General features: G+C 33.7%; 1 protein-coding gene across 4 annotated transcripts in view; it reads left to right on the top strand.

Moving 5' to 3' along the window:
* PTPRK (protein tyrosine phosphatase receptor type K) overlaps window positions 1-24,371 on the top strand; it is a 559,851-nt gene that overhangs the window by 309,941 nt on the left and 225,539 nt on the right. For all 4 annotated transcript variants that reach the window (XM_049771094.1, XM_049771093.1, XM_049771092.1 and 1 more), the window contains exon 6: window positions 9,018-9,192. In XM_049771094.1, coding sequence (XP_049627051.1) covers window positions 9,018-9,192 — 175 coding nt within the window. The remainder of the gene's footprint in view (window positions 1-9,017; window positions 9,193-24,371) is intronic.

The raw sequence follows: 24,371 nt of genomic DNA, 5'->3' as shown, positions 1-24,371 counted from the left end.
GATCATTCTTTTGGAAGGTTATTTATAATATTCATCCTATTTTATCAAGTGAGAGTCTCTGTTACTTTCTCTCAAACTATATAGAACTATATAGAAACTATATAAAAACTTCTTTTACAGATTAGATATATATATATATAGTATAGTGAATAGTGTATTCGTTGTGAATGTGGCTTTCCCAGATTGATCCTTGGATTACCAAAAATGTCTAGGAGCCCATTATGAGCTTATTTATCTTATTTCATGGTTTTTTAAATTTGAGGGTCCCGAGCCTTAACATAAATGGCACAATACTTAACTTGCACATGGCAATTAAATTTAATTCCCTTACAACATATTGTCTCTTGATCCCATCATGAGTGATCCCTTAGCACAGAGGAGCCAGGCTTAAACCATCAGCACTACCAAGAATGGCCCTAAAACAAAGACATAAAAAAAAAAAATTAAACAACCAAAGTTTTTCTAATTTTTTGCAACAATATAAATTTTACTTCCAACTTACTCTTTTAAAAAAATTTCTTTTTTTTTTTTTTGTTTTGTTTTGGTTTTGGTTTTTGGTTTTTGAATCACACCCAGTGACTTTCAAGGTTCACTCCTGGCTCTGCACTCAGAAGTTACTCATGGCAGGCTCAGGACCATATGGGCTGCCGGAACTCAAATGGGGTCCATATTCTATTGGCCGCATGCAAGGCAGATGCCTTACCGCTGTGCTAGATCACTCCCTCCCCTGAAAGGATATTTTAAAATGAATATAAAAGTTTCTTTATAGTTGCAATATTTGACAATGTAAAAGAAGTTTGTATGTCTTTGTGTATGTCTTGAAATTAATGTAAAGTGGCTGTTGAATTAAAAGCAATCTTCTCCATCTTTTGAAAATTATTGTATCGTGCAAAAATTAATGAACAACTGAAGAATGTGAAAGAGTTGAAACAGTTGGGCTGCTGGGCTGTCTCTTACAACTTGGTATTCTTTCATGAAAGTCCAGTGTATGTGGACACCTACATGGCAAATTAAATAGAGCCCATTGCTGGAACATCTGTCAGACCATATGCTTTGGCTTCTGGTTCAGTGTTGAAACTAAAATCATAATGACTCCATCCATCATTACAGAGCTTGGCAGACTTGCATTGTGTTGGACAGAGAAAATTTAACAGTGAAGTTTTGAAAGTAGGGTATTGTGTCGGGAGATTTGGTGGCACCATTTGTTTTGGTGAATTCTAATGAGGCTGTTTAATGTGTGGCTAGTAATTCTATGCAGATTGCCATCAAAGCTGTGGCAATTGGGCCAATCTGTCAGTAATTGCTGCAGGTGCTGGCATTGTGCCTCATTTAGTAGTTCTGCCAAAATAGAAAAGTCAGCCATGGCTTTGCCCTTGGTGAGGCTCATCCCTACTAAAGTAGTGCAGTACCACTAGTTTCTCAGCCAAAGGAAATGCCATTCCTTATGGAGCAATAGATAATTTAAGCTGTGGATTGAGAATAATAATTGGAGAGTAAAATTAGTAAATTGAAATGCAAATTATTGTAAAAGAGAGACATTGACCTCTTGTAGTACCAACTGTTCTCATCTGAGGGTCAAAGAAAATGGTTTATTTAAAGTTGTTGATCACATAACATTTTATCTCTCAGGAGGACTATTATAGTTTTGTTCTTATATATATTAATATCAGATAGCAGTGGGAATCTCAAACATTGACTTTGTTAGAAAGGAATTTTGAAATGTAGAAAAATATTAAACTGAAGAAATATATTCCTACACTATTCCACAGGCTATTTATGCATTGCTTACAAAGTTGATGATCCTCCAGTGCTACAGAATTTACTATCTCTGTTTATATGTACTGTCATATGTAGTGTCTGGATATTACAGAATATTTAGTTTCCATGTGAGATTTAATTTTTGGTACCATATCTTTTGTGAAAAACATTTAGTAAGTTTGCATTTACTATGATAAATGGACATTCTTAGAAGATTTCATCTATTTCTGGAAAAAAGTAATTTATGATGGGCTCATTGAACAATGATTTGAGGAAATTGTATAAATACTTAAATTTGCATAACTCATGTTTGGGCACCATCAAATAAAATAGAAACAGCATAGTTATATAATGAAAATGTCCAAATTTTAGACTTCATCATAGTTCTGAGATTTCATAAGCTATTGGTGCTAGGAAACCTGGCATATCTGAAATAGCAAAATAATAAAATGTAGCTCATGATCAGGACAAAGAATAAAATTGAATAAGCTATATCAGAATGGCTACGTGGGTATTTTAAAAATATAGCAAATATTTTTAGGAGGCAGAATACAATTCTTAAGTATCTTAAAATATGAATAGTACTAAAGACAGATTTATTTTCTTATTGATTAATAAAGTACAATTCTAACTAGAGGTTTGGGTTGAGTTTATACTTTGAAATATATAGTGGTCATAGTATAAAAATTGTACTTGTATGGCAGTTAAGACCTCTTGAAAGCGGTAAAATTACAATTAGTGAAAGTATTCAAGAATAATCTGAATCAGCAATTTCTAGAGGTGTAGGAGGATAGTCACATATGAGGCTGAATGCTTTTTAAGATCCTATCTAATCTGAAAGATGCTACTATAAGTGATTTTGAAAAGACCAAAAGAAGACTTAAGTATTTGACTCTTTTAGAATCAGAAAGTAAAGCAGATTGGAATTTTTGAGAAATTGTTGAGGAGGGGCCGGTGAGGTGGCACTGGAGGTGGCGCTAGCCAAGGAAGGACCATGGTTTGATCCCCCAGCGTCCCATATGGTCCCCCCAAGCCAGGGGCAATTTCTGAGTACTTAGCCAGAAGTAACATCAAACTGGTGTGGCCCAAAAAAACCAAAAAAAAAAAAAAAAAAAAAAAAAAGAAGAAGAAAGAAAGAAAAAGAGTGAGAGAGAGAGAAATTGTTGAGGAAATGTGATTATTTTTGATTAAATGGACACTATTTCCACAGGTAATTAATGTATGTATTTGGTTGAAATAGTATAAAGGAGTGGATTTTAGTCAAGTCGTTTTTAAGTTAAAAGTGAAGGCAGGAATGTATTGTTTCTGTCGTATTTGGAGTGGTCAGTGATAGACTTGAATATAAGAAAGAAACTAGTAGAAGTTTACACATCAAGTAGTAAGAGTTTGAGATTGAACTGTGCTGGTACAATTGGAAATGTGTAACGAAGGAAGAACAAGGACAACTGGAACAAGATAAAATAAAAAATATTGTTGCTAGCTATTGATCGAATTAGAAATATATAAAAATGAAATCACTAAGACAGCATTACAAATTTCCTCATAGCTAGTGAATCAGGGTTTTTGTTTGTTTGTTTGTTTGTTTGGTTGGTTGGTTGGTTGGTTGGTTGGTATTTTTTTCTTTTACTGATTTGGAACTTACTTCTCTATACCTCAACATGTTTCTATTTTTCATTTCCTTCATAAATACATTTAAGATAAATAGGTCTGTATTTGAGGAACCTTATGGTCCCCCGTGCCTGCCAGGAGCTGTTTCTGAGCAGACAGCCAGGAGTGACCCCTGAGCACTGCCGGGTGTGGCCTAAAAACCAAAAACCAAAAAAAAAAAAAAGTGTTGGGTTTTTTATCTTGCATTTTACTGAATAGGATATCCACCTGGAATTGGAATTGTCAGTGACAAAAACAACTTTTTTGTTGTATTTTTCCCCCCCTCCTTGTAAATCTCTTTGGACTTCAAATGACATTTGAACACTGGCTCAAAATTTAGTTGCAGTTTTCTCTGTGAAAATGTTAGTTTAAAGAGTAATGATTTTTTCTATGTGTACTCATATTTACAATTAATTTTTCTCCACTTAGGAGATCATGCAATATTTGGTAGCTTAAAACTATCATTCTCTTCTGTTTTGCTTTTTCTCAGGGCATCAAATTATTAATTCACAGAATTCATTATATGAATCTTCATGGCTTCTAATAAAGTATTTTTCTTACAGGTCTTTCAGTAAAATCAGTGGCCATGTACCATTAATTAATATTTATCTTTCACCGCTAATATTTTGGATATGTATCCCAATGTGTGTCATTCAATACTGGAAAGTATAATCATTTTTTTTGGCATGCAAACATAAAATATTCAGTGTCTTAAAGATACAGTGCATCCCTCCTCTTCAATAATTAAAAAGCTCTGAGTTTATTTTCTGCAGACTGCATAATTGATTATAAATAAATGATGTGTGGAATATTCTTTATTTCCCCTATCTTTCCTCAGAGCGTGGCTAGAAAAGCTTTGTAACCATCAAATGCTTAAGGATTTCTTTTTACCAATGCTATTAGATAACAATTTACTGCTTTTCTGCTCAAGAATAATGTACTCATTGTTACAGAGCTTCCCTTCTGTGTGTTTTTGTAGTGGGTCTTGAAAAGTCCTTTACATTTTCCATTAAGCTCATATTATCATTTTTTTACTGTGGGGCTTGGTTATCTTAAACACAAATATTTAATATTTAAGAATTGTTTTATTGATAAAACGATAGAGGAAAAATCACATAGTCAGTAACTTTCTGAGTTTGTAGAATGAATACATGACATAAGTTCAACCGTTGTCATTGATTCTTCCATGTTCTTAAGGTCATAAATCCTTTATTTTCTCCTACAAAAATCTTCTGTTATGATTTTTAATTTTTTTTTTTAAAAATTCACCACCAGGGAACTGGAGAGGTAGCACAATGGTAGGAGGGTTGCCTTGCACATTGCTGAGGATCCCCGGTGTCCCATAAGGTTTTCAAAGCCAGGAGCAATTTCTGAGCGCATGCCAGGAGTAACCCCTGAGCCTCACTGAGTCTGGCCCCAAAACAAAAAGCAAAACAAAACCAAAAACCCCATTTATTATGTACCTCAATATTCAGTTTCTCTCTCTTTTATAAATATGTTATTTGTCCATCCATCATAGTTTGTCCTCCATTTCTTCTTATTCCTTAGAATTTTTTTTTTGGTTTTTGGGCCACACCCGGCGTTGCTCAGGGGTTACTCCTGGCTATCTGCTCAGAAATAGCTCCTGGCAGGCACGGGGGACTATATGGGACACCAGGATTCGAACCAACCACCTTTGGTCCTGGATCGGTTGCTTGCAAGGCAAACGCTGCTGTGCTATCTCTTCGGGCCCTATTCCTTAGAATTGTTAAGGAACAAAATCTATGTTGAACTTTCCTGTGGTATGTACAAGTATGACAAGTTTGACATGTTCTGCTGTATTTCCAATTCAAGGTTGATCATTTTAGCAACTTGCATAGTTGTGCTTGGTGTTCTTATAGGATGGCATATCATTTTCTATAAAATATATCTTTTCTGTGGTATTGCCAATGATCGATGCTTAATGACTTTTTTTGTCTCTTAAAGTTATAAGGTATGAAATTCTACTTCTATCATTCACTTTGTGTGTCGCTAATGGGAAAGACTTTTCCCTTTTTGATTTGCATTTTGGGTCACAACCTGCAGCGCTCAGGGTTACTTCTCACTCTGCACTCAGAAATCGCTCCTGGCAGGCATGGGGAACCATATGGGTTGCCAGGAATTGAACCTGGGTCTATCCAGGATTGGCCACGTGCAAACACCTTATCGCTGTGCTATTGCTCCAGCCCAGAAAAAGACTTTTCTAATGTAATTTTTGGCTACTCTTTAACATTGTTAGGGAAGGGGATAATAGATGCTCACATTTGTTTTATTACCTGATTTTCAGTTCAGAAATTTAATGAAAATTCAAAAGTAAGTTGGTTCCCTGTTAGTTTCTTGATCTTACCAACATTTTTTTGTGTGTATCATGAACCCCTGAATTTAAACATCTAATAGTCTTTAACTTATGCAGTATTACAGTTATTAATACCAAACTTGGCTAATTAAAATTATTAAGTTATTTTATATACTTTCTCCTCAATTATTTTCATATCTTTTTATTTGTATTCTGACTCAGAGTTTGTTCAATAGTAAGGTTTTAATTTATAGGTGTTAAAGTTATTTCTTCACTTTAGTTGGTTAAAGTTTGTTTTATGCCCTACCATGTGGTCTTTGTTGGAGAATGTCCCATGTGCATTGAAGAAAGATAAATATTCATCATTTTGGGCATGATAAGCCCTATAGATATCTACTAAATCTAACTTTTCCATTTATTCCTTCAAAGCCAATATATTCTTGATGAGTTTTTAGCAAGGTTGATTAGTCAAAGAAGTGACAGAATTATGTTAAAGTCTCCCACTACATTTTGTTGGTATTGATGTCTTTCTTGCCCTGTTAGCATTTGTTTTGATTATTTTGCATACGTACCACTTAATTATTTAGAAATAACCTTTGTCTCTAATAAAATTTTTTTTTTGGTGTTTTTGGGCCACACCAAACAGATCTCAAGGATTATTTCTGGCTCTACAATCAGAAATTGCTCTTGGCAGTCTTGGGATACCATATGGGATGCTGGCGATCAAACCCGGTTTGGTGCTGGTTTGGTTACATGCGAGTCTAATGTCCTACCACTGAGCTATCACTCTGGTCCCATTTTATAAACTTTTTTTTGCCTGAAGTCCATGTTGTATGATATGATGTTTTTTGCCTGAAGTCCATGTTGTATGATATGCCCCCAGACCTTTTTATGGGAGTTATTTCTTTGAATGATTGTCTACTAATCTTTGAAACTACCTTTGCTCTGAAATTCAAATGTGTTGCTTGCCAGCAGAAAAAAGTTGGATTTGATTATGCCACTCTGTGTCTCTTAACTGGTGTTGATTTTTATCATAGATAGTTTTAAATAGTAATTGTGGTTCTCCTTAGATTGTCATTAAGCATGTTTTTCTTTTCATGATCTGCCTATGCCCTGATTATTACTATTTTAGTTTTGGAATGTGACCTTTACCTAATCTGGGTATTTATTAATTAAATTTTGGAGGGAGGTCACACCCAGCAGTGCTCAGGGGTTACTCCTGGCTCTGTGCTCAGAAGTTGCTCCTGGCAGGCCTGGGGTACCATATGGGATGCTGGGTTTAGAACTGGGGTCATTCCTGTGTTGACTTTGTGCAAGGCAAATGCTGTACCACTATGCTATCACACTGGCCCCTATTTATTAAAATATTTTAAAATTTAAGTTAGTCTTTCAACATGTAAATATTTTATACATTATTATTGTTACTTATATTTGCAGCCATCTTCTCTATAGTTTTATGTTTGCTAGTGTTTTTTTTTTATTTATTGTTGTTGCTGTCGTTGTTGTTTGGTGGTGCTCAGGTGTTACTCCTGGCTCTGCATTCAGAAATAGCTCCTGATAAGCTCAGGGCACCATATGGTATGTCGGGATTTGAACCATTGACCATTCTGGGTTGGTTGTGTGCAAGGCAAATGCCCTACTGCTGAGTTATCTTTCCGACCCATGTTTGCTAGTTATATGTGAGGCAAAGTGTCATAAATATGTTTTCCCAATTCCATTTCAAAGTTGGCAAATGTATTGTTAACATATTCTTTTTATTCTTTTTAAATTTTTATTTTGGCCATATTATTTTTAATACTTTTTTCAATACTGTTAATAATAAATTCTGGCTATACTGTATTCAAATTCTTCATCTACTTTAAAATCATACTGTGTACCTTATTTCTAACCCTGGATGAATGGGTCTAAAGCCGAGTCATGTATGAAATAATCTACACCAGGCTAAGGTGTCATCTGGTACTCTTGTACTTCATATCAACAGCAAGCTGCTTGCCAGAAATGTCTTTTTTATTTTATTTTATTTTTTAGTTTTTGGGTCACATCCAGCAGCACTCAGAGGATACTCTGTCTCTATGCTCAGAAATTGCATCTGGCAGTCTCGGGGATCATATGAGATGCAGGAATTCGAACCACAGTCCTTCTGCATGCAAGGCAAATGCCCTACCTCCATGCTATCTCTCCGGTCCCATTATTTTTATTGAGTACCAACCCCAGGTGGGGGAGTAATGACAGATAGTTCAGGCTTATATGTAAGATAATTTCTCTTTGGGTTTAATACCAAATTGTAAGCAAACAGATACAAAGGCACCAGGGATGATCTCTCCTCTCCTTTCCCCCTCCCCTACCCTCTTCTTGCTGAGTTTAGTCATTTCCCTGATTCTGTTCTTAGTGATCAATTCTGGCAGTGTCCTGGGTGCCAGAGATTGAAACCACATTGACCACCTTTCTACGACACTGTCTTTATTAGCCACAGTCTATTTATCCACTTATGTATTCTTGAGAACTTCTGATTGTTTTTCTATCTTGGTTGCTTTGAATAGCACCATAGTGAATATAGTAGTGTATTTGTCTTTTAAAATAGTGTAGTTGGGCACTTGAGATTTATGCCAGCAGTTGGAAATGGTAGATCACTTGGAAGGTCAGTTTTTAATTTTTGATGTATTCTTATGTTTTTCATTGAAATTGAACATAAATTGCAGTTTATGAAGCTTCTCTTTGCCTAAATTCTTTTAAATAGTATTAATTGGCCTTAATGCCATATATAATTTTTCCTTATAATAAAAATATTTTAATGTAAATTAATAAAACCATATGGTTTTAATGGAAGTTTCAAAATGTATTGTAATCTCATGGTGATCACACGCTACATATTTAGAATACAGATATCCATCACTTCGATAGTGTCAGTTTCTGTGAAAGAACAAATCTATTACAAAATTTGCAATCTTGATTGACAACTGGTAAAAACTTATCAATAGATATAATCTGTTACAAAGTAGGCCAGTAACTCATTTATCACATAGTCATTAGGTATTATCTTAATTCATATATTTTCATTTAATATCATTTTTATTGAAAACTTGGATTACTCTCATCATCTAGGTTATCCTACTTATAGAATATAATTATTTACTTGTTTGTTTGATTTTTTTTTCTGATTGAATGGAAATGGCACTTAATGCAGCCTCCATAGACATTTCCTCCCTATTGCATCAGTAGAAATAATTGATATGGATATTGGTTACTAAGATAGTTTAGATTTATGGAAGTGTTAAATGTGTTACTTTTTTTTTTGCAGAGAAGAAATGGAGAAGATATACCTGTAGCTCAGACAAAGAATATCAATCACAGAAGATTTGCAGCTACCTTCAGATTACAAGAAGTGACCAAAACTGACCAGGATTTGTATCGCTGTGTTACTCAGTCAGAACGCGGTTCAGGTGTATCCAATTTTGCTCAACTTATTGTGAGAGGTAAGACGATACTGTTTTCACTTTATGAAGTCCCCTGAGTTTATTAGAATAAAAACAACTTTGCAAATCATTTTGGCAATGAAGTCAAAATCTAAAGTATCTATTGCTATGTAGTCCTGTATATTTTAGTAGTAGTCCTATAAACTATCTGATATTAATTAATTCTGCCTTTTAGAAGATTTAGAGGAATGTGTATCTTTCAAATCTAAAAAAGTTACACTTTCAAAGATGCCATGATATATTAGATACCAATAGAGTTGTGATATGAGTGCTATTTGATACCTATAATTTCAGATACTACAACCGGAAGTTGTGGAGACATTGTAATTAGAATTAAAAGTCCCTCTCTGTATAAACAGAGGTTAATTAATATTTAGATACCTTGGACACATGATAAAAAAGATAAAAATATTTAAGATCAAAATCTGAGGCATATTGTAAAGGAAAAAAGTCACAGATTATTGTTGAGTTTACCATGAAAGCCATTTTGAGAAGGTGATGCCTGAACTGAAACTTTTATGAAATAAAGACAGGTGCCATATAACAACTCAGAAAAATTGCTCTGGCAATTAGACTATGAAATATACCTCAGTAATGGTACAGTTAAAAATAAATATAAGCCATGTAAATCTCCCTGAGGAAAAACATGGGAATGTGTTAATAAAATCACGTAAATAGATGATTTGTTGAAAATCCCAGTAAGAGATTTTTGGGTAAGATTTCTTTGACTTTGAATCAATACAGTGAGCAAATTGCTCATGTGAAGAGTGGTGGTGGGAATGCAGAGTGGCTAGAAGGCAAATCTGAGGTACATCCATTTTCAAGGTGATATATTTTATAATTCTTGACATATGATGTCTTTTACATATAATATTTTAAGATTTACTTGATTTTTTAATACTTTAACCTTTTAATTCTTTTATAGGGAAGGAAATTGAAATTCAGATTATTTGATTATTGCCCAAAGCCACAACGATTTTAAATTGAATGTGCCTGAATTTAACCCTTGTTTCTTGTCTTCAGATGATGGACTGGGCTCATTCATTTCCACAATGTTGTCTCACATTATCATTGTTCAGTAATGCTTGCATCCTCTGGATTGCTTTTCTCAGTGGATCCTATAGCTTATTATAAGAGGTTTATCTTTATACATTATATATGATTTCTTTTTAAATGAAACTAATAATGTAAGAGTAGGTTCATATTTATTTACCTTCATAAATTCTTGGTATCCTGTTTTGAGAAATGAAAAAATAGAATAATATTTGCCTGCAATATTCAGGTAGAGACACAGTTTATCTTCTATTCATGCATGCTTGTAATCATCTTTGTTGAATACTCTTATAATATCTCTTTTCACTTTACTATATTGCTGTTTGGTTTTGTTTTAATTTATGGATCACTTAGTGATGGATATCGATCCCAGACCTTCATAATGAAACATGAACTTGAACCTGTTGATTTAATAGGTAAATAGGTAAACTTCAGAAGACATTTTCTGTCAAGGTGTTGATGGTAATGAGGATTGAACACTGGCTTCATGAAGAGCCACTGAAATATTTCTTTTATTTTTCCCCACTCCCTGAAATATTTATTTCAATTAGAAATGTATTTTGATAGCTCTGGTAGCTTTATTTTTCTTTTAACATAGTGTATTATGTTTAATTCAGGTATCTACAGATACAGAGACTTTGTATGTTTTACATAAAAATTAATATTGAGAAAATAGATTTCTTAATAGCATAGATAACACCAAATATAATGTTAAACTCAGATTCTTCTGGGTCATCTTTCCTGGTCTTTAAAATGTATTGGAAATGAACTATGCTGACAACTCTTGTCTCTCTTTGGCACTTTCAAAGCTGACAGCTGTTACCTGGATACAAAAGATTGTAATTTTAAAAGAACTTTTTAGGGCAGTGATATGAAATGTTTTTAATAAGAGCTGGCATAGTATTTTCTGTTGTCACAGATGACCCAAGGGTGAGAACTTGGATTAGTTCCCCCTAAACTCAATGTGACAAGTCACATTTAAAGATTTTTGGTTGCTGTTTGTTACAAATAAAATTTTACTTCAAAATTTTCTTGTTGAATATTATTGGTCTCTCTGTCTCCCATGACAGAGGAAGAACAAAATTCTGTTGGAATTCATTTTACTTTATCATGACTTTAGTATTTCTTGCACATCTTTTTGAGTAATAATAGCATCATTCACTTATGGAGGCCAGTGTTTATTGACAAAGACCTATTTATAGTGAAGGAATAAAGAACAGATGTTTTTCTCAATGTTTCTACTAAATCAGACTCTGAAAAATGTGAATTATTAGTTGAAATAGTGTTTACAAAGTTGAGATCAAAAGCAGTAACTTTGTGATTTGAGATCTCTTTTGTATTTGTTTCCTCATATTTTTGTTTTCTCCTATTCTTTCCCATTTTGCTCTTCCATGACACTGTTGTCTTTGCTAACTTCTCCCTAATAGCTTTAATGTGGAAAACACAGTATTTCTGCCATTTATTTTGCTAGCTTGATTTTTTTAAGTTTTTATGTGAACTATTATTAGCCTTTATTAAAAATGCTTTAGATTTATGTTTTTATTTAACATTTTCAGTAAAATAAGTTTTAAAATAACCTTATTTTACATTATTCAATTTTATAGTAAATATCAATGATCTCTTTAAAGAGTAATGGATTTAAAACCCTTTATCAAGTCTAACTACATATGACAATCTATGGTTTTCTAAAAATTAGTAAGTGAGATATCTTACTTGAACAAAGAGGGTTGAGGTTTTCACCATAATATATTTTAGAAATTGGAATTAACCAAGCACCTTCCATACCTCAGATAGACAAAAAAAAAAAAAAAAGAAGGATCTTTAGGAACAATATTGAATTTTGTAGTGCTTAAAACAATTATTTTTATCATATAATCCTGGAAGTGTGACTAATTTTATACCTCTTCAGTTGAAAAATACCATCAATATGTTATATGTAGTCTTTTCTGTATATCAACTAGAGACCATTTTTAATATTTCATTTTAATATTTTGCTAAAGAAGGAAGGACATTTGAAAAGTGAAAGTCATGGCGAATGTTTGATAGTTAAATATCATGGAATTCCTAGCTCAACTCCAACATACTACTATAAATCTTATATTGGTTTCATAGTAAAACTATTCTATTAGTTTATAAATTTATGGAACAATTCTTTTTATTTTTATTTATTTTTTATTAATGGGCCACACCTGGTAACACTTAGTGGTTGCTCCTGGTTATGTGCTCAGAAATAGCTCCTGGCTTGGAGGACCATATGGGATGCCAGGGGATCAAACATAGATGTCCTAAGCTAGTGATGGCAAGGCGGATGAGTTATGGCTTTCACCACTACTCTGGCCCCTATGGAACATTTGTAGCATTTATTTGTAGCAATTTGATGTTACTTTTCTTTGCTTCCTTTGAAAATAAATGTTCCTTAAAATTTTGCTTGTTGAAGAAGTTTGAACTTTCATATTTTGTTAAAGTAAAAGTATATGGAAATTTGTCAATACATGGAGATAAAACACATAATAATTTTCTAGCCATTTCTCCATATTGAGGAAAGAACACGCAATCAGTGAAGAGATAGCAAACATCTCTAATTTTCTAATTTGCAGGAGATTTTAAATGTCACATATCTAAATATTTTACTTTGCTACCCTTGAGTGAGATAAAAGAAGCATTAAAAATCTCCTCTCATTCATTGTAGCTACTTATAATTCAGGTGAGTTAATGTACAGAATGTCTAGTACATTTTTAAATTCTAAATGAGAAAAGGATTCTAAATGTCCTTATTTCAAACTGGATGCTATTACTGAAATGCTGTTCTATCCAGTTTTGTATACCATCATTCAAATACCCTTTCTTATTAATTTCGTACTTAGAGTTTTCTTATGCTATTTTGTAAAAATCTTAGAGTAGTTTTGCTTGTCTGGTTGTTTTCAAAATGTTATTTCCCTATTTGTCTTAAAACTGAAATTCCATCAGAGTGCTTTTCCAATTTTACGACTTTTAGAGCATATGTACATATACAGCTCTCAGGTAGAATTATATGTAATTCTTAGTTTTATTCCCCTTTCTTTTTTATGTTTTTAGTTTTAGATGAATTTTCTGAAGAATTTGAGATGGATCAAAGACCAAACAAATTGTTTTGCATGTCAAATATTTCTTTCTGTTAAGCCTTATGAAATTTAATTTTAGAGCAATTAACGCGGATTTATACTTCTAAGACTACTATTCTGGCATCTTAAAGTTTGTGATAAATGTAGTTTGTATCACTTCTTCAAAGCAATTTTTATCTACTTGGCATATTAACAGATTACCAATGTGTATTTTTTTTGCTTTTTTTTTTTTTTTTTTTTTGAGTGGGGGCACATTCTATGACTCTAAGGAACTACTCCTGTCTATGTGCTCAGAAATCACTCATGGCTTGGAGGACCATATGAGATGCGGGAATTGAACTGAGGTCCGTCCTGCATCTGCCTTGTGCAAGGCAAAGGCCTTACCGCTGTGCTCAGCCCTAACAATGTGTATTTTATATTCCCCTATCCTCACTATTTTTCTCTGACTTATACAAAACAATTAAAGAAGCAAAATAGTCACTTTTGAATTTCATTGGACATTAAGATAGAAGCATTTATTTATTTGATGCCTTAAATAATCACTAGAAAATTACAATGAAGCATTGAGTATAATCTCAGCACCAAAGAAAATTTTAATTAATTCTATAGAATAAAATAGGAAGGACTCATTTTGGTATAGAGTTTTCACTTTGTCTTTGGTCACATTCCCCCCCCCCCCTTGGAGAATAAATTAAGATCCTCTAATAAATTGAAATTACTTTGTTAAAGGAATATCTCTTGTTGAACACTAATTTAGTAAATAAGTTACTGGTAGAATCTTATAGAATGATAATCAGATGTTTTATAGCTAACAAGTGAAATTTATTAGTATAAGACAGTGACTTTATTCATAAGTAATATCCCTATATAAACAAAAATACATTTTTTGCAAAATGAACTTATGTGATGGTGTAGTGGAGAGTCGGCATAGTATTTCATTTGTTATAATTTTTGAGTCTCACTGTACAAATGATCTTTAGAATGTCAATACAGCAGACCTCCCTTCACTTGACTGACAGATCTGTTTTGTAGTTTATTTTTTGGCATTTAGTCTAAACTCTTTTCTGCCTAGATATTGAAATCTTCTTAAAAGCATGCTAATATACTTTCTGCTTGTAAGGAAAATGATTTTCAATAAGTTTGTTCTGGGAACCACATAGCAAGCAGAAAGCACTCTCAATATGCTAGGTTGAAGTCATCCATTGAGATGCCTGTATGATAGTACTACTGATAGGGTGCTTACCTTGCAGTCGACGATTCATATTTAATGCTGTCCCATCAAATAGATCCCATCTTTGAATATTACTAAAATAATTAATTCCTGAGCATCACCAGGAGTGGCAGAGAAACAAAGATAAAAATATGAAGTCATTGTGTATATTTAAGTGACTGAATGACAATTAACTTCAACAAAGTTTATTATTTTATACCAGAAAGCACTTTCTGAGAGTAATTATTAATTGACCACATTATTTTTTTTTAATGTAGCCTTTTAACGATCAAATGAGTAGCATCTCTCATGTAGGATTAAAAAAGAAGCATCATGGGGCTGGAGTGATAGCACAGTAGTAGGGCGTTTGCCTTGCTGTTGACCTGAGGCAGAACCAGATTCGGTTATAGGAATCCCATATGGTATCCCGAGCCTGCCAGCAGCTATTTTAGAGTGCAGCAGAACTAGGAATAACCCCTGATCACTACCGGGTATGGCCCCAAAACAATCAAACAAAAATAAAGAAACATTGTAAAGGAACAACAAATGACCATAGGCAACAGAACATGAAAACTGGTCTCTAGATCTTAACTTTGTAGAGCAATGGGATATGGGGAACTGAGATAATGGAGGTGAGTTGACACTCTGGCCTAAAGGGTATGATTGGAAATTTGTTTGCATAAAACCTTATTGTTAGTAGTATTTTTAATCCTGATGCCTCAAATTCAATAAAAATTTTAGTAGGTACTCAAGCTCAGTGCAAACTAATATAAACATTCATGTTTTGGTCTGAGATTTAGATAATTTAGTTAAATTTAAATTTATTTAGATAATTTATAATTTAGATAATTATTGTATCATAAAAGATGTTTATCTCTCCTCCTTCTATGTTAATTGTGAAGATCTGGAAACTGAGACTAGACTGATTAAATGGAAAACATATATGTTCACAACAATACCATATCATTTAATTTTGCTCTCTTTTTATAGATAAATTATGTCTCATAGTTTTATTGCTTTTTATTAATGAGATATAGGAACAATAAGGGCATTGATATCTTTTATAATTTTGGACATAATTTAGAACACATCTTTGCTCTCCATTTAGTGCTTTTCTATTCTAAAATGAGAAAATAATTTGTTGTCTTCTTGCAGTGTCTTACAGTTTGGAATCAGGTTAATTTATTTTTATATCTATTTATTTATTTGTGGGAGAAGAGGTTGAGATACACCCACCTGAGTTTACTACTCCTGGCTCTCTGTTCAGGGATCAGTCAGACTATATGGGAACTTGGATTAGCTTTGTTCAAGGCACATGCCTTAGTGGTTTTTAATATTTCTTAGATACCAGATCTAGTTAGAATGGTAGTAGATTTGTCATTACATTACAAAAAATCAAACAAGAACAATTACTTTACCTTCCTTATGTAGGAATGTTATCCATATGGCCAGTCACATATTGATTGCCATTGCTGTTTCTTTCCTTTTTACATACATTTTGAAGATGCCACTGCAGATTTCAAGTTCTCGTTTTCCCATTTACATAAACTTTGACTTTGTTCCTGTGGCTTCTTCCTATCTTCAAAATAGAATGGCTTTTCTTTCATAAGCCTCTGACAGAGTCAAAGGTTATTTCTTTTTGCTGGTTCCATATTGTGTTTTTGTAGCTAACAGCATGAATATCACTCTAGATGTACTTAACTAATTCTTGTCAAAGAAGTGAAAGTATATTTGTAGTAAAGAGTACTATGGAAGGCATGGATGTGATGTGTAAAGCAGGGGTTGGCCTTTCTGCTGTGTTTGGGAATTTGGAAATGCCCTGAGAAAGAGTTTAATTTTTATTTTTAACCACTGGCAAATGGATGTGATTGGATAGTTGAAGGGAAGTGTCGTACTCTAAGAAGAGTGTGTGGTAAAACATATGCTTCTTTTGACCACAAATTCATATTAAATCCCTAGATGTACAAAAACATTTGAAAGTAGACTTATGGGTCTATTTCTGACACAACTTGAACATTGGAGTAATGAAAACAATGTTTTATTTATTTTATTGAGGAACTGTGGGGAATTTTGGAGTAGGTGGACTTGGGGTAGTGAGTTTTATGGTTTCTTCAAATCATAAAAGTTAGAGTGAGTTATCCCAGATTGGACCTGTACTGAAAGGGCTGGTCAAGTCAATAGATCTTATTGGAAATTTGTTAAAAGAGTTGAATTATAAGAGATGAGGTAGTGGGGAAGGGATGTTAGGTATGAAATACAAGATTTCGGAAAAAAAAACATTATAGAACTTAGGCGCATAGATGGTTATTTCAGTTATAAACTTTTAGTTGTTTATACTAATCTTTACTCATAAATTATGAAATCTATTTTAATGTATGACCAGGGATGCAATAGTTTAGTACACAGAAATTATTTTATATCCTGTAAACTTTTATTTCATAGACTTTTATCAGATAGTAACACTTTAATGTGTATTGCTGAAGGCAAATTTAATTTTTTAAATACAAGGTTTTGAGAATATGATATGGATAAATATATCCTTTTTATGAATGCAGTACTCTGTGTGTAGTAAATTAGTATATTAGTTTATTATCTTAATAAAATGAATTACCTTCCTAAGACTTCTGGCCAGCAGCAAATCTTAAGCTGCAACAAATGTCATGCATGCTGGGGTTGGTTTAAAAATATTTACTTAAGAGTAAATAAGCACTTTCTCTTCTCATAATTTTCCTATATTTGAAAAAAAAAACCTTTACAGTCTTTGACATTTCCTGGTATTATGCTAGATTGCTAGAAAGTATTTACCGTGACTGGAGTGGTTGATGCATGGTAACGATGAAAAGCAGGATGTTTGGGATTCATCATGTATTGGTAGAAATGCAAGATGTCAGAGAAGCCATATATTAAAGCAGATTTGAATTGGAAACTGAATCCCAATCTGCCACTGAGGCATTTTGATCATTTTGATTTATTAAACTTTTATAACCACTTTCAGAGAGAACAGAATTAAAATCCTTTAAGTCTCAGATAGTTTATGGAGCACCATCCACTGAATAACTCGTCCCATTTTTGAAGTTTTTCTTGCTAAGTGAAGATGGAGTGATCGGTAGTAGAGAGATGTATTTTAATCATAATTTTCTCCTTTAACTTATTACTCTTACATCACGATTTTAAAATCCCTCTTTTATATTGTCCAAAAATTAACATTTTGCCTTTTCCAGTTATCAAGCATCTTTAAAATTAGTTTTGAACTGTTAAATAACATTTAATTATATAAATTTTAAGATAAAACTATTTTATTTAATTATAGCCCATTTTCCTTCTGTATTCTTTGCACTCAGAAGCATCTATGCTTGTATGATTTTGAATTTTGTGAATATTCAAACTAGAGACTGCTTAGAATGTAATTTTGAATTCTAATTCAAAAAATTATGTATTTTCCTATTTTTTATTGGAAGTCTCTATCTTGTGTCTTTTTATAATCAGCATTGCAAGCATGAGTGGTCTTTTCTGAACAGCGTTTCCATAATAAAAACAAACTGATTACTATTAGAGAGTCAGTGGAGGTTAAAGACATTACAGGTTCATGTTTAGTTTGGTAGTCTGGTGAGGGCCCTTAGAAGGGAATCAGGAGTGATATAAAAGATAGATGAGACAGAGTTCAGGGGGCAGTAATGTGAGTGTCCATGACTTTTACTCCAAACTGTCTTTCCAGTCATGATAGATTGGTTGTTGGTGAAAAGTATTAATACGGCATGATGAAAGATGGCTTTTCGGCATCTTGAGCCATAGCACACCTACTACCTGTTAAGAGTTCTGGACTGTAACTATTCCTGATGTACAACCAAAAGTTTGGGTACATTTAGCAACCTAGATTTTTGGCAGCTGTAAAGGAAGCAAGCAGCATATCAAACACTCCTGCATATTGTAAATTTAATTACCTCATATTTATGCATAGTCCTTGTTGACAGAATCTTGTAAGCTATGCTAATATGGTAGGTAATTTGTTACCTCCAGAAATCACTTTCCATGTGTCTTCTGATCATTATCATGAAACATGATAAATGATCTCACCCATAAGGTATAAATGAAAATGAAATGGATAATTGGATTCTATGTCTAAATTGTATCAGGAATAGTCACAGCAGTTATAATTGAATTTATCTCATTAAAATGTGTTTGACGATAATTTTGTGACCTTTCATCATCTGAACCTTTGTTGTTATCTAAAACTTCCTTAAATTGACTTTTAAATGTATAACAATTATTTCAATAATAGTTCAAATTTTCACATTTAGTCTTTTTCTCCCATAACCTTTATTTTTTAGTGTCTGGTTTATTTATTTGTTTTTTGACTCAATGCAGACAATTTTATTTTTATATTGAAAATTAAGTGTTTTGTTGTTGTGATGTCTTGATTTGATGGTGCAGGAAATGTGTAATAACGTTGAAATTATTCATCATTGATGGCTGTTGCAAATGAACCTTCTTCCTGCTCTGTATGTTCTATTCTTAAAAAGAATAATGTAAAATCTCCAAATAAAGGATTTTTTAGATGCTATCATCCTTTATACTTTCTATTTTACTTTCCTTTCTCTAATAAGTTAGCATAACATATTTAAGGAATTAGACTTAGTTTAGTAGTTGATTTGATTAATTAAAAAAATGTTTTCGAGATTTTTTTTAACTTGGTTTTAGGATTTTTCCACTTCATACACACATATGAGTTTATTTTATTTTTTTTATTTATTTATTTATTTATTTATTTTGGTTTTTGGGCTACCTGTTGACGCTAAGGTGTTACTCCTGGCTATGTGCTCAGAAATTGCTCCTGGCTTGGGGGACCATATGGGGTGGGGGATCAAACTGTGGTTCATCCTAGGCTAGGCTAGAGTATGCAAGGCAGACACCCTACCTCTTGTGCCCCCTCCATTCTTTAAACTGTTAGCACTTTTTTTTTTTTGTACTTTGGATAATAAATATATTCTTCTAAAATTTCTTTGTGGGTCCAAGTAGCCAATAAAATTATTTTTAAAATTTCAACTATAAAATAACTTGTACAAATCTTATTTTAAACTCATTTAAATTTTACATTAATGGTGATCTGAAAATGTAATTTTTTAAAATTTTACTGGTTTTTTTTTTTTTTTTTTTTTTAATGGGATGGGGGCGGCATCCCTAGCTTTTCTCAAGGTATAATTTTGGCTCCTCTCTTAGGGATAAATTGAAGGATGGGCTGTACAGATTATCAGGGTTCACAGCTGGATGCCATCTATAAGGCAAGCATTCTACTTGTTGTTGTATCACTCTGTACTCTGTATTTTATTTTAAAACGCTGAGGGTTCTCTCAGATATCAGGCATCTGAAAGTTTATCCTGATGATTTTCACCAATAAGGCTGAAAACTCATAAATTTGTGAATATGGTACTACTTGGATCTGTGGTTTTGTGGATTGATTATTTAAGTATTTATAGTGACATATGGGAGCCTTCTGGGATTCTCCAAGTCTACATTTTTTTATGTGTTTTACTCCTGTAGTTTATCTTCCTCCCCTAGACTGTCTTTATTTAAAAATTTATTTAAAGAAAATGTATCACATAGTTGACATAACTGATCTTAATACATTTGTTTCAGGCTGACAGAAAGCAGTTATTAAGAAATAGAAAGAGGGGCCAGTGAGGTGGCGCTAGAGGTAAGGTGTCTGTCTTGCAAGCATTAGCCAAGGATCAGACCGAGGTCCCCCCAAGTCAGGGGCAATTTCTGAGTGCATAGCCAGGAGTAACCCCTAAGCATCAAATGGGTGTGGCCCAAAAAACCAAAATAAAATAAAATAAAATAAATAGAAAGAGAACAGAGAATTAAAAAAATAAAGTGGTAAAGAAGGGTAGAGAGTTCAATAAAAGTTATATTTGTGAAAGTTGTTGTATCACCAATAAAGTCATTACTACAATAGCTGAAGGTTTAGTATGCTCCTTTATTTTTCTTTAGAGATGCAAGATACACTATAAAAATGATGTGTGTGAGTAGACGCATCAAAATAAGGAAGAAATTGGAAAGAAAGACCTTTGGCCTAAAAAACAAAAGATCTTACCCCTGGAGTATTTTGGCATAAGACCAACTCAAGTCTCCAGGCATACTCGGTTGTTCAACACCCCCCACCCCCCAGTCATCTTGGTGGTCAGCTCTTCAGTCTCACAGTTGTTACTGTCAGGTTTCTTAGTTATAGATTCTATTTTTCTGTACAGGTCCTATGTTGAAGACCTTGTGGTGTGTAGTGTCTTCTGGTTTTGTCTCATCAAGAGTTAGCATTGCAAAGAATCCTGCCCTAAGAGCAGACTATTGCTGTTACGCGGTTGTCAGGGTGATATAGGAACTGTCTTTGGAGTAAGTCAGTGCCATGGCAGTAGTGGGGCATAACTTGGTAGAATTTATGTTCCTGGTGCTGGTGTGGGAAACCATGCTTGTTTCTGTAGGTGGTATCCTTAGGTGTCATCCTTAGGTGGTTCACTGGCAAATGGCCAATGTCTAATCAACTGATGTCTAAGCCACGTCATTATGCCAAGTGTTTATCCCCTAAAATGTCTTTTAACTATCTTTGTTTTTTTTAAGGGATGAGAACACCCTCAGCAATGCTCATGTGTTATTTCTGCCATTCCTGATGGTGGTTGTGGAACTTATGGGAATCCAGAATTGAACCCAGATCTGTCATGTGCAATGCAAATGCATACCCATTTTTCAGGCTTCCTTATCTTTAATTTCTTGATAGCTTTTATGAAACTATTTTATCACCAAAATGCAAATTTAATTAGAAATTTGATAAAAATAATATAAAAGTTTTACATGTATTAAAATAAAATCATTTTTTGATAGGTTTACGATATTCTTGGACCTACACGTTTTCTCATGTTCCATTCCTTATACCTTCTATTATCAAAACTTATTTTGTAAGTGGACATTTGTACCTATAATAATCATTACCATTTCCTTCATAAACTCCACAACCCTTCCACCTAGGGAATGACAAATGTAATTTATTTGTTTGTTTATTTATTTTTATTATATTGTTATTACTTATTATTTATTATTTATTTGCTTTTTATTTATATTCTTCATAGTATTGAGATTGTCTTTCTTCATCTGAGTTCTTTTAGCCTGATGCCCTTCACCTCCATCCATGTTGCCAAGATAGAGGAATAGGACTGATAGGTACTGCTTTTTTTTTTTTCTCTATTTTTTATACAGTGAGCTTTTCCATTGAATACTCTGCTTTATCTTCACTGTCATAAAAAGAATTTTTAGATTAACTCAAGCAAATAATATTGCATGTAATTGACCTTAATTTCAACCCTACTATACATGGTTTTCTAGCAGAGTTGTGAACTCTCTTCAACACTACTAGGAATAGCTAAATAATGCTTCATCCCTTAAAATAAAGCATAGCATATTATTATGCTTTCTAGGAGTGAGAGTGTGTGTCTATATGTAGTTCTTAGATTTATTTAAAAACACTGCTCTTGGATTAATTTTCAAACTTTCTTTAACTTGGCCCAGTGTCAGAGTGTTAATTTATCATTTGAACATAGATATGTATACTTAATACATAATTAGTATTGCAAAAATCTTGCTGTGTTTTCTAAAATTTAGAACGTCACCGAATTTCTTGTCAGTATGGTAAGATAATTTTTAGAATATTCAATTTGGAAATTGGAGCTATATATACAGGTTTATTCAGTCTTCAATATTTGCCTATTTGGTGTTTGCTAGATATCTCACTTACTTATAAACCTGAAATCATATTTGGCCACATATTTTTATATTTTTGCAGACATGTTTAAAATGGTGAAAACTTCCCAAGTTTTATTTTGTATTCCCTGCTAAGGTCAATCAAAGTGATGCTTTTATATGTTTTGTTCAGCTCTCACCTGTATTAATGGGCAGAGTTTTTTTAGTGCCACATTTTTTATGTTTTTTTGGTGAGAATTTTAATGGTGATAGTGCCTTTTAACATAAGTCTGATTTGTTATTCATTTCCATGTGCAGGAAGTCTGGATTGTGCTTTATTAAGACAAAATTTATGATGCTATTATAAATTCACCATCAATGGATTAAGTGTATATTAAATATGATTTTTAAATAGGAGCACACATAGAAGTTAGGTGTGTGAGCCTGGAGGCAGAAGAATGCCATAATGCCAGCCACTCCAGGGCTGTGACCCATGACACCCACTTGCAGACTATGCCTGTGTGCTGTGGACTGTACTATGTTGCCCAGTCTCCTTAATAGCCTGGTAGGACCACATCTCCAAAGTTATCAGTTGCTAAGACCTCTTTATATTATTTTATAAGAAACTATGCTTTTGGATACCCTTGTCATGCTCCCTTTCTAAGTCAACTACTATGAGAACTCACCAAGGAACATGCTCGATAGTAGATAGCTTCTCTCACTGAGGCTGAGAGATCATTTTCACTAGTGGCACTACTGAATCCAACAACATAGTAATTAAGTTGGTAGCCAGGTTCTATCAGTCTGGGGAGAAAAAAAAAACAACACTTGGTCATCATCCAGACTCAACACAAATGTATGTTGGATTACTGGTGTTTGCTGAATACTAAGGTCTTCCAGGTAACCTATCTGCCAGTGAAAAGAGTGGAAATCATCAATCTGGAGAATTGGAGGTTGCCTGTAAGCCCTGGTCTCAGTCATGGCTGTGAAAAAAAGAAATTGGTGTTAAGTAACCCATTGCAGATTTAGGCACCTTTGCAAATCTAGAAAGGGGTATTTTCCTATTGTTACAGCCCAGGCTATTGGAAAAATAATGGTGATAATGTTGTTAATGATATGACAATTCATTTTATGTATATCATTAATTACAATCTCTATAGTCCCAAAAGTACATGTACATTTGCTGCTCATTCTTTGTGGCATGAGGGCCTGCAGAGTAGATGGGAAGCTGGAGCAGGGAATGCCATCAAGTACAGCCATCACCTGCTTAGTGTTAGGACTGCCAATTGCATGTGACGTGGCACATCAAGAGAATAAGTATGACTGCAAGAAAATCTCCTGTGTTGTTCTTTACATGACTGTAATCATACAACTATAATCACGGTGTTTAAGTAAAGATAAAAAAAAAAGAAAATCTCTTGTTACTTTAACAGCTTATCTAGAAGAGAATGAAGAAACTTCTTTAAGTGGTGATAAATGTACACCCTGAGAGCTTTTACTTAGGCTGGATGAACCTCTCTTTTCCATATGTGGAAGGGGGAGAGTTGATTTCTTTTTTTTTAGTTTTTTTTTGGGCCACACCCGGTAACGCTCAGGGGTTACTCCTGGCTATGCGCTCAGAAGTTGCTCCTGGCTTGGGGGACCATATGGGACACCGGGGGATCGAACCGCGGTCTGTCCAAGGCTAGCGCAGGCAAGGCAGGCACCTTACCTTTAGCGCCACCGCCCGGCCCTGAGAGCTTTTACTTAGGCTGGATGAACCTCTCTTTTCCATATGTGGAAGGGGGAGAGTTGATTTCTTTTTTTTTAGTTTTTTTTGGGCCACACCCGGTAACGCTCAGGGGTTACTCCTGGCTATGCGCTCAGAAGTTGCTCCTGGCTTGGGGGACCATATGGGACACCGGGGGATCGAACCGCGGTCTGTCCAAGGCTAGCACAGGCAAGGCAGGCACCTTACCTTTAGCGCCACCGCCCGGCCCCGAGAGTTGATTTCTTACTGTACATGAAGAGTAAAAGTTTTTGTTTAGAAAACTATGGTTTTTATTTTATTCCTGAATATTTTTATAGATTAAATAACATGATCACAATTTTGA

This window comes from Suncus etruscus, chromosome 4 (genome assembly GCF_024139225.1).
Source record: "Suncus etruscus isolate mSunEtr1 chromosome 4, mSunEtr1.pri.cur, whole genome shotgun sequence".
NCBI classification, from domain to species: Eukaryota; Metazoa; Chordata; class Mammalia; order Eulipotyphla; family Soricidae; genus Suncus; species Suncus etruscus.
The sequence above is the reverse complement of the archived record's forward strand: the minus strand, read 5'-3'. Positions and strand labels throughout refer to the sequence as shown.